At 40.5% G+C, this 12,137-nt stretch overlaps 1 protein-coding gene across 6 annotated transcripts in view; it reads left to right on the forward strand.

Moving 5' to 3' along the window:
* ADAM23 (ADAM metallopeptidase domain 23) overlaps positions 1-12,137 on the forward strand; it is a 270,352-nt gene that overhangs the window by 188,112 nt on the left and 70,103 nt on the right. For all 6 annotated transcript variants that reach the window (XR_014713559.1, XM_084643108.1, XM_084643111.1 and 3 more), the window contains exons 10-11: positions 1,594-1,665; positions 9,534-9,700. Coding sequence is in view for 5 of the 6 variants with exons in the window: in XM_084643108.1 (XP_084499234.1) it covers positions 1,594-1,665; positions 9,534-9,700 (239 nt within the window). In the remaining variant the exon portion in view is untranslated. The remainder of the gene's footprint in view (positions 1-1,593; positions 1,666-9,533; positions 9,701-12,137) is intronic.

Below are 12,137 nucleotides of genomic sequence, written 5' to 3' on the forward strand. Positions count from 1 at the left end.
AATGTGGTATAACAGCTTTCAGAGATTATTTGTATAATGTTTAGTTTGAAAAGTAAAGTAACTGGCTGTTTAGATAAAACTGTTAAATAGTTGTAATTTTTAAATTTCCTTCTGTAAGGGGCTCCTGGCATGTCTGTTAGAGTCCAGGGAGTCTTTGTTTTACTCCCCCTGATTCAGGATGGTATTTAAGCATGAGCCTGGCTTTAAGCATGTGAGTACTAACTCAGTTGCTTAGAGTTTGGCACATGAACCCTCTTGTCTCTCAGTCTCACATCGTCTACTATGCTTGAGAATGAGGCGTAGATAAGACCTTTTGGGGAACCTCATAATATGACTCTTTAGTAGCAAGACCTGTTGCTATTAAGCAATATTAGCTGAAATTCGTGAGAACTTTTTCATGGAAAAGTTTTAGCTGGTTTGTTTTGTGCAGATTTTGAGTTCATTGTACATAACATTTTGAAGACGCAAATTTCCCTTTTTGCAGATCATATTGTAAAATACAATTGTAACTTCACGATTTTTTTGAGTCTCAATCATCTTTGGCAAGTTTGACTTGTTGGCAGAAGAGATTGATAGACCAATATACAGAAAGTCACAAGCACATTTATTATAATACACAAAAAACTTCAGAAACATTTGTCTGCTACACATGCAACATATATCCACAAAAAGAAAGAAAATGAAAAGTTAAGCCCTCTAACAATATATATTCTCTATTTCTCCACCCTCAAACACTCACTCACCATTATCTTAACCCAGATAAAGCACTGCAAGCTTAACTCTGCTCTGTTTTCACCCTTCTGCGCATACCCAACCCTAGTAGTTGTGGATCTTTGGTGCTGTAAGTAGGTTATATTGTGAAAGGATAAGTTGGTAAAGAGTTATATGTAGAATGACAATTAGAGGGTGGCATCTTCTTGTGCTGTGTTATGTGCTGTGTCATCTGCTGTGTTATGGAGCTTCCATTGACCCCAGGATTTCTCCCAAATAGTCTTTTGAATTTGATTAAGCTAATACTCGATACAGGGGACTTCAACACACAACTAGTAGAAGATGCTGTTTAGGAGCCATTTTCTGACATTAAATATTTGCATCTTTTTTTAATTCTGAGAGAATTACTTAACCACTGTGTCAGTAGGCTTGAGATGCTTGTGATGGGTTGTCACCTTTGAGTTCAGAGTTCAGGTTGTGGTGCACTGTCAGTGGTGAATGGTATTTAAATGGTCAGGTTTAAACATGACAATTAGGGTACAGTTCTGAGCTCTCATTTATAAGTTTGAGCTCTAGAGAAAAACTCACGTTAGCCCCAATTATGTCTTTTTAAAAATTTGACTATTTAAACTCTTAAAAAGTTTTAAGAGCCTGTTTCATGGCTGAACAGTTTTTACTAAAATGTTTTGTATGTGTACATGTTAAATGTTATTGAGCCTGGCACAGGCTTTCATTTAATTTCATAGAAGCATAGACTTCAGGAGGCATGCTGTGATCTGAAAAGACCATTTTTTTGTGATTTCTCCCTTAGCATGTATTAAGATTATTCGTTTTCCATATTTCCTGAAACAAATCTAATTTCTTTTAAATTTTTTCTTTTAGTTCAAAAAACATCGTTCTTCCCATGCGTACACAAACAACTTTGCAAAATCTGTGGTAAACCTTGTAGATGCTGTAAGTATCATTATGGTTCCTGAAAACTATATCACTGAGTTGATTATTTAAGTCATTATATGGAAAGCTGGCTTTACAGACATTAGGATGAAAATAAATGCAATCAGCACTTGTTAAATGGTTGAAAAATAATTTTAAAGTTTCACTGCAGAGGACTGACTTGGGCTGCTATGTAGAAAGGTTTCTATCCATAAGAAACCACAGATTTATTCTTGGTATTTTCTCAAAGCTTGCAACTGCCACAAATTTGCGCTCTGGGGGAACTCAGAGCTGTGAAGGAGCTTTCCACGAGTCACTGTTGAATAGTTAGATTTAATCAAGCTTTGAGATATATAGATAGATAATCTATCTCTGTCTAATACTGTATATAAAAGTCTGCAGTGCTTCTACCTGCCACGAGTAGGCAATGCTGTGAGCACAGCTCATGGAAAATACAAATATCTGATGGGGGTATAACAGAAGAGTGTGAATAAGCATTTTCATTTCAGTGATATAAAAAGCCTCTTGTGAAGGAACATCTTTATAAGTGAGAGGGATGGAGAGCATTTAACAGAATTCACGTGCCTAGTACATATACATGTGATAAGAAATGAACTAGTTTTGTATGAAACATATTCTATAAACTGAAAACAAAACTGGAGATAAAATATATGCTCTCTATCTCTCCCAGTTATACATATAGCTACCTCGCACAGTTTTGGGGTTATGTGGCATACTGAAGGAAGAATAGATCTCTGTGTGTTGATTTGACACCTTCTTAAAGGAAAACATTCTCACACGTCTGAATAGTATCAGTGTTTTTCCCTTAAAAGCTCATATTTAGATATATTTGGCCACGTTTTGCCTTTGTATTTGCCTGTAATGGAAACCAGTAGGAACCATGAAAGTACTCTGAAACTAATCCAGTTTCAGCTATCAGTTCTGAATCAACATGACTTTTTGTATCTTGTCAGTAAATTCAGGAAAAGGAAGCACATCCAGACTTAATAAGACTGTCTGCTCCAACACACAGGGGAAGGGCTGAGAATCATCAGACCCATCTTGCAGTAGCCAGTGTGGAAGTGCAGCAGGACTGCTACTGCAGGACATTAGCAGGCATAGTAGCCATTACTAAGGCTACGATTTAGTCATGGGTATTTTAGTAAAAGTCATGGACTGGTCAGGGGCAATAAAGAAAAATTCATGGCCGTGTCCTGTCCACGACTTATACTATAAATACCCCTGACTAAATCTTGGGAGTGGGAACACTGCTGGAGGGGCTGAGGAGCCGCTGCTCGGGGGGGAAAGGGCCAGTGGCACCAGGTGCCAGGGGCTTCTGAGCAGCAGCTGCTCTGGCTGCCCCCAGGACCACTGTTGGGGAGGGGACGGGGGCCACTGCTTGGGGGAGGGCAGTGGCACCAGCTGCTGGGAGTAGCCACGGGACTGCTGCCAGGGGCTGCCGAGCAGCGGCTGCTCCAGCTGCCCCTTTGACTGCTGCTCAGGTGGTCCAATGGCCCAGGGCCACCCAAGCAGTGGCCAGTGCGGCTGGTCCCAGGGCTGCTCCAGCAACGGATGGTGTTTCTGTCCTTGGGGCCACCTGAGCAGCTGGCCGCTGCATAAGTCGTGGAGCTCGTGGGAAGTCATGGAATCCATGGCTTCTGTGACAGACACAGAGCCCTACCCATTACAAACTTAAAAAGCAACTGTACAATTTGTTGACCCACCAGACGCTCCCGCAGAGTAGGTGACTGCAGAGCTGAATTCTGCAATACGAAGGGGTCTGTGGAACTATTACTACATTAATGCTCTTTATCCCAGCACTGCCCACAGTAGTACCATACTGATGCTGCTGTGTTATGGAGCTTCCATTGACCCCAGGATTTCTCCCAAATAGTCTTTTGAATTTGATTAAGCTAATACTCGATACAGGGGACTTCAACACACAACTAGTAGAAGATGCTGTTTAGGAGCCATTTTCTGACATTAAATATTTGCATCTTTTTTTAATTCTGAGAGAATTACTTAACCACTGTGTCAGTAGGCTTGAGATGCTTGTGATGGGTTGTCACCTTTGGGGTGTGAGAGCCCATTGTGCCCCTCTAAGACACACAGCTGGGCTGGCCCTGCTCACAATGCTTTGGGGTCACAGCCAGCCTCACCCAGGCCCTGTTATCACCCAACACAACAGCGGGTGGCGCCACTCACACAAACCTGAGTGCAGTCAGCACACAACAGCCAATTTCCCAGCTCCTGGCACACATGCTCCACCCCCACTCCCCAGAGTATAAATACAACATTGTACCGTCTTACACTGCACAGAGATTTGTACAAAGTAAGCTCATAAAGTTCGCCCCTCCCTCAATGTGGAGAGGAAACGCAACAGCCCCTGCCCCTGGAGCTAAGATTCCCAAGCGCTTCACTCCAACCATACTGGTTTAGATAAAGCATAAAACAAGTTTATTAACTACAAAAGATCGATTTAAAGTGATTATGAGTGATAGGTAAAAGATCATAGATGCCATCATAGAATATCAGGGTTGGAAGGGGCCTCAGGAGATCATCTTGTCCAACCCCCTGCTCAAAGCAGGACCAATCCTCAATTTTTGCCCCCAATCCCTAAATGGACCCCTCAAGGACTGAACTCACAATCCTGGGTTTAGCAGGCCAATGCTCAAACCACTGAGCTATATCAAAGCAGATTACCTAGTAAATAAACAAAAACGCAAACTAAGCTAACATACTAGAAGGGTAGGATTTGAATTAACAGCCTTTCACCCTGACTGATGATACAAGCAGGCTTGCAGATTCTCAAGGCACAAGCTGCACTTGCTTTGCAGCTTGGGATCCCCACCCCCGTTCCAAGTCCTTTTCTTTGGGAGCTTCGCTTAAGTGTTCAGTTGTGGGGGAGTGAAGAACAACCAATGATTTCACTCCCTGCCTTATATAGCTTTTTCAAATGGCAGGAACCTTTTGTTTCAAACTTGTTTCTCAGACCAGTTTGTGGAAAAATACAGGAGTCCAGAGTCATGTGGTCTGGTTACATCCCTTGCAGAGTCATAGCAGCCATTTCTTACAGGCTGTCTGAAGCATTCTTAGGAAGGCTAAGCTATTCCATAGCCCATTGTCTTTGTTGATGACCCATTAGCACTGTCTGGCTTCTTCATTGTTGTACCTGAAAGGCTGGCTGTGGGTGTTTTCCAGAGTAAGCCTATTAGAAATACAGATCCATAGTCAATATTTATGACTTCAGATATAAAAATGATACATGAATGCAAATAGGATAATCATATTCAGCAAATCAGAACTTTTCCAATGAGATCTTACATGACCCATCTTGTACAAAGTGAATCATAATTATGTCATAATCATACAACTATGAAGAATATGGGGTGCAGTGTTACAATGCTAATGCAGAAAACGTGCAGCAAAACTACCTCAATTTCAGCTCCATTGTAAGTTTGTTGTTATGTATGCCAGAACTGTGAGAAGGTGAATTTGTTACACATCAGCACTAGAGAATGTAACAAAGCTAGTGCATTCTAGTATCATTGACTATGCAGTACGGTTAGTTGAAGAGTCTCATTGCTGTGCTATCTAACACATCTAAACTTACTTAGGATGCATCTGAACAACAGCTGAGAGGTGTAATTCCTGGTTCAGGTAGACTTACATGCACTAGCTCCACTCGAGCTAGCCCACTAAAATTAGCAGTGTAACTGTGACTACATGGGTGGCATCTTGGGCTAATTGCCTGAGTACAATCCAACCTGACACTCTGGGTACATACTTGGGCAGTTAGCCCAAGTCTCCACCTGTACCGCCATGTCCACGCTGCTATTTTTAGGCACTAGCTCGAGCAGAGCTAGTGCATGCTATGTAGATATATTCTTAGTAGATATTTGTCCCCAAATTCTTAAATGACAGATGACTATGGAGTCCTTATAGGTGTCAATGTTCACGAATTTAATGTAATTCCAAGAGCATACATGTGCTGTCTGAATTACAGGCAAAAAGTCGATTTTATATGTGTTTAAAAAATGCTAACAAATGATATTACACTCCAAAGGGGATAACAAAGACATAACTTGATTTATTTGAGTATAAAAATCTTTCCATCACAAAGGTCTGAGAGAGAAATTTCTTTGCTATAGATATAATGATTAGTCTCCTGGGGGCTGTAATAGTTTGGGGCTTGGTGTAGGGGCAGTTGGGTGGTGTTTAGTGGTGTAAAATGTACAGGAGGTCAGACTAGATAATCTGATGGTCCCTCTGGCCTTAAAATCTATGACTGATAGAGGTCATTGTCACTTCCTTATTCAGGTGTACACATACCAATCTTCTTTTCCAGGTGTTCAAATAATTATTTAAAATTGTGGAATTTCCTTTCTCTCTCTTTTTTGATCTTCAACAAATGCATTATAATCCTGTTACACCCATCCTTTTAATTATTTAACTTATTCAAAGCCACTTCAGCTGATGAGCAGGCCAGATGTAAAATGCTGGTTAGGCTTCTATTCTTTGTATCACAACTTTTTCTTTATGCTAACACAGACATTTGTTAGAACTAGCAGCCTGTATCCATGTACATTTGTTAGACCTGCAATAGAGGTTTTCCTACAGGATGGGGAGCAGGCAGATACCAGATGCAGTGTTGGTATATAATAATGTAAATGCTCTTTATTGATTACAAACCAAACCTTACTCATTCCACATTCACACCCCAAACATACTATATATCCCAACACATTCAGCTATAATTTATTTACAGTAAAGAAATGTGATGAATCATATTTGTGGCACATATGTTAGGATTGTTTTGTGCACTTTATATTTCCTCTTGTATTTTTCCCACCAGTTAATTCAGTTCTTTGAGGTTGGTGAATAAAGCTATGTATACAATTGGTAGCAAGACTCTGAGTCAGACTTAGTGGTATTGTGTGGTGCAATTCAGTCCAGTATAGCGTGGAGGAAATACCACCTAATCTTTGATTTTATTTGTTTAATATATTGTACATAAAATGTCATGAAGTATATTGCGTAGTTTTTAAGTGAACACAAATATAATGCATTAAAATATTGAAGTGCCTTGGAATGTTTTTCAGTAATAATGTGAAACAGCCTATAGTTGCAGAGAGAGTCCTATCTGAGCAATCATTTGAAAATATGGACTATTTCTGCATTATTATATTACACATCCCCAAACAACAGGTACAGAAAGATTAAATATACAGTAGTGACTACATAGGAAAACAAAGGACAGAGGCAAATACAGTTCAACCCAAGAAAATCTCAGAGTTCCTTCCAAATTAACATTGTAGCTAGCTCTGTGCCTATGTGAGAGTTACTTATGAAGGATGTTGGAGCCAACAGAGCTACCTCTTTTTTGGCCTGACACCAGTTGACCCTCAGGAGAGCCATTTGTGCCAGCTTGTATAGAATGGTACAACAATTCTTTTTTCAGCATGCAGGCATGCATAGACATCCTTGTGTAACCACTTGCTCTGTGACTCCTCCACTAAACCCTAATACTGGTCTTAAATGGTACGGAGGAAGGAACTTTTGCTGGCCCTGTGCACCATAGATGAATGTCATCCTCTGATGTCAAGCACCTAGTGGCATTGTTAGACTCCCCAAACGCAGGGATAATTAGGACCAGCGTTCCTCAATCCTCTTCCACACTGGGCAGTAGAATTAAGATGACATAGGGAAAGCTCATTCTGCATCATGCTAAAGGTTGCTACAGCCCTTGCACTGGCATTGACTCCCCCAAGCTTTCATAGGAATTCTAGCTAAATCAGCTAGAATGCCTCTGGGAACTCCTGCTGATGAAGAACCCTTCCAAAACACCCCTGCCACCTCAATATGGACTTTGATTGAGCAAGCAGGGTATGACTAGCTTAATCTGTCTGTAAAATATATTGTACTATAATAAATTTTCAGTAGGATGAGTTTTAAAAAGACACAGACTCTATATTTTCTTAAATTGTTTTTCCTTGGTATTTTTACTGTGCTTGGTAGAACTCATTTGATCGCTCATTGCTTTCTGTTTTTATTAGTTCTCTTGGTTTTCTCCCTTTTTGCTTGTAGTTAATTTCAGAATAATGATTTTGACCGGGAAGTCAGTGAATGTATCTTCAGAAGTATTTTGACCAATTCTGCAGTAAACGATGCTATTGTGTGTCCCTGTTCTGGCTGCCAATGGCCATTCACACCATACCACCTTTACAAATTAGCACTGATCAGTGCAGGAATAATTTGCACAGTGGGTTTTAGCAAGAGTGTACACCAACTGCTGGATGCATAAACATTCAGGCTCTGTCCATTTTTCCTTTCATGAAGGGCCTGTACCGAGGTGTCTCCATTTATTTTAAAGGGAACCTGAAATGTAGCAGAAAGTTTCCTCCTTGCATTTCCCCTATGGATCCAGGGGTCATGGCTGTGTTTCTTGCTGAAGTGTACTGGTTACTGGCACTTCAAGAGTATCAGGTCCTTACGTGCCCCCTCTCCACCTACTCACGATATCTGTCTGCTTCAGGAAATCAAACATCAGCTAAGATTTTATTCATCTGGCCTTATTGGATTTCCATATTTTCACGATATTGCTTTTGGCAATCAATAAATCACCCTCTCACAAACGATGGATCATATATACACTCACTTGGCTCCTTTAGAAAGAACACATTATCACAAGACTTTTCTTGATATGCAATTCCTTCTTGAAAATCTTTTCTGGAAAAAATTAAACTTGTCTGGTTGATCTCTCCTGTCCTTGTGCTCACTGCCTGTTTTCCAACCTGTGTGTTGCCTGCTGATTCCTTTTAGGCATAAACGGGCTGATGTTCCAACAAAAGGGCTAATGTAATTGTTGATTTATTCAGTGGATGCACCCATCATAGCTCAGTAGGCAGAATAGTTATACATTATATTGGACATTCTAGGTGTAATTTGATGAAAAAATTAAAAAGTGTATTTGTAAAAATATATGGTGACTCCTGGAGATGCTCTTTGGTAACTGTTTGTATGCTATTTGAATTAAAAATCAATCACTTTAAACACTGCTGATTCTATCTGGGTAGTGAGTCCTCTTCGTGTGTCACCTTGGCCCTGCTTTCTAATTGCAGACAAACAAATGTGAATGAGGAATATAAGCTCCTTTGCAAACTTGCAAGTCTTGAATATGTTATAGAAAATATAGTACTTTAAACTCTGAATTATATAGAACATTTATTCTATCACTAAAATAAACCTTTGTGAACAAAGGTTACTTATATCTTAAAGTTACGTTAATAAATGTTTAGGGCCTGATTCTCATTTACACTTATACCCATTTACCCTGCTTTGACAGGACAAGGTGCCCTTAAAGTTGGTGCAAACAGTATTTATACCACTGTTGCAGTGTAAAGAGGAATTAATGTGAGAGTGAAGTGGTCTTAGTGTAAATGAGAATCAAACTATATATGTGAATTAAAAAGTTTTTGATAGAACTGTTTTGGAGAAAACAGCGCTACTTTCCTTCAAGTTGATTGAGGATTGGTGTGACCTCTTCTTTGGTCATTGAGATCAATCAGTGTGTCTTTAGGAAATTTCTATGGGGAAATGTAGATATTCCTGAGTAGTGATCAGTTACTAAAATGATCAGACATAAGAAACAGTAAAGGGGAAAAATAGGAGGTCAAAATTGGAATTTGTAAAATGCATTTTGTCCTCTAGAATAGTAAATTTAATAAAATAAGATTAGCAGATTATAGATTTTTAGGCATATCAGCTAACTATTTCCCCATGTTTCCCTCTTTCTTTATCCTCCTTGTCCTTCCGCTGACTCTGACTGGCTAACTGTGCATGTCTGACCCAGTGTTCTACTCCTGTGCCTGTCCTGTCTCTGTCCCCAGATATACAAGGAACAGCTGAACACCAGGGTGGTTTTGGTTGCTGTGGAAACCTGGACAGACAGGGATCGGATTAACATTCGCCCTGACCCTCTGCAGATGCTTCATGACTTCTCCAAATATCGACAGTACTATATCAAACAGCATACTGATGCTGTACACCTCCTCTCGTATGTACTATTAGATGATGGTTTAATCCATTAGTTTTTACACATGTAGAATGTCTACTTGTCTACCAGCCTTCCTCTCTCTTTTATTCTCTGTCTGCACGTCAACCAACCTTTGCCTATAGCTGCCAGTTTCTGTTATTTTAATCTAGTAATAGTCCTGTCTACAGTGTGCAGCAAGGTATATTACAGGCATACCGATGTGTATTATGAAATTTTGAAGCCTGTAGAACTATTATTCACTTGTAAATAGAGCCCAAACATTTACCATAGTGTGCTCTGGCCATATCTTTCATGAAATCTGATTAGATCTTTGATTAGAGTAGATTTGATTGATTTGATAGTTTGCTATCTTAAAAAAAACTACTTGTATATACAGCTTATTTATCAGGGAACATAGCCCACTAGTCTCCTGAATGTTTTTCTATTGATGACCATGCGATAGTTTTTATATTGTATATTAGATTATCTTACATAGAGGTTCCCATGGTAGGGCCAGCAGACCTCAAAGACACCCTTGAGGGTCCAAGATGGTGCTGCTATGTTCCTATGGCTGAACTCAGTGCAGCTACAGGATTGAGTAAACATGGCTATTACCGTGCCTGTTATACCAATAAAATAAAAACCAGCAGGATCTTATTAAAGGGGAAAAGGCAAAATGTCACATTTATTGTGAATACAGAAAGAATCATAGTAAGCAGTTAGTTATAGCTATAACATTCCATTCAATTCCATATTTATTCACACATTCATTCATACACACACACACACAGGTTCTGCAAGGTTGTTATCATAGTTACCAGCCTTAGAGTTGCTCATGCCAAGCCACTGGCCAGGTGGCCTGGACGTGAGGAGGGAGCAGGGCCTTGTCAGATGCTCATCTGATGCTCCTGGAAGTTGGTTTGCAGAATCAGACCCCAAAGTTCTCACTTTCTAGAGTCCATTTTTATAGGAATTTTTTCCTATGCCAGTCTATGAGAATTGCTTTATCATGCTGTTGCTGAATCAATCAGCAGATGGCACATTCCTGACGGCCCCGTGCTGCCAGATGTTATCTTGTTCTTTGGTTCTCCCATCCTTGAGGCTGTTGGATGGATTCCAGTTTGCCCTCTGGGGGTCCTCTGGTTATTTCCACTTGACGCCTTCTTCAGCCGATGGACACTGGATTCTTAGGCTGGCACCTCCCTGATCATTCAGTTGTTATCCACACCAAGTATTCATCCACATACATCCTCTATCTCTATTTTAATCACAATTGTTAACAAAGCGAGATGAATACAACAAAAGGGCGGGGAGTCTCTGGGTGCTGTTTCTGTTACAGAGTATTGCTTTAAGTCTCTCTCTGCGTGAGTAGTTGTTGTTACAAAGAATTGCTTTGAGAACAGACTCTGTCTTAGAATGTACTAATGCAATTAGCAGCTTGCAAGTTTCACACATAGAGGGAGAGAAACAGTACCAAAAACCAAGAGACCTCTTAATTAGTAATACCCTGGAATTTAAACTATGGGGAATCAAACTCATTTGTGATTTTAATAAAGAACTTCTTTAATATGATCCAACATGCCCTTGAGGAGGTTTGACCCATCAACCAGCTCTGCAATGTACCATCCTCCTTCCAATGAGTAGCAGGAGAGGGCAGAACTGAGGGTGCCCTCTACAGGAATGTTCCAGTGACAATATTTCACTCATCCCTATGGCTGCACTGAAATCGGTCATGGAAACTCATGGAGGTGCACATGCTTAAACCGGAAATGAATTTGGCCGGAGAAGCTATGCATTTTGGGGCAAATCCTACCTGCATGTCTGTGGGCACAGAGAGGCCTCTGGCTAGAAAACTACAATGTTTTCGCTGCACGTAGCTGGGGGGAAGAGGAGGATTTGGGGGGGGCTCATGGGGTTGCACATCCATTATGCAGTTCAGAGCCCAGTTCTGCAGGGGCTTTCTGGTACAACAGTCTGGAGGGGACAGGGTAGGGGATCTGTCTGTATGCACATCCTCAATTTTATTCTCATCTGCTGAAGGCAAATGCTAGGGGTGCAGAAGCTATTCCAGCCAGTAGCTTCCAGTGGCTTTTTCTGCCACTACAATCTGGGCAGGGATGGTGTGAATTCCTCCTCCTTACTCACTGATCTCCCTAGCATCCAGTCAAGATAATTGATCTGGTTGGCGGTGTGTAGATTTACCCCTGTGTTTTTAGTTTTACATTGACTGTAGGAACCATTGCATTTGTTGCAAGTATGGGCATAGATATAACCAAAGGCTTTTAAAGATTTTCTCCAGGCACAACTCTTGTATACTTCATTTTTGTGCCAAGGAGGAATAGTTTCCATAGTCTACTAGGGCCCAGTCCTGCAACTATTGTACATCCTACCTTCCTTGACTTAAATGGGAATTAGGGTTGCCAACTTGGTAATATTTAAAAAATGGACAGTCCAGCAG

This window comes from Lepidochelys olivacea (assembly GCF_965140295.1).
Source record: "Lepidochelys olivacea isolate rLepOli2 genome assembly, chromosome: 11".
Classification (NCBI taxonomy): Eukaryota; Metazoa; Chordata; order Testudines; family Cheloniidae; genus Lepidochelys; species Lepidochelys olivacea.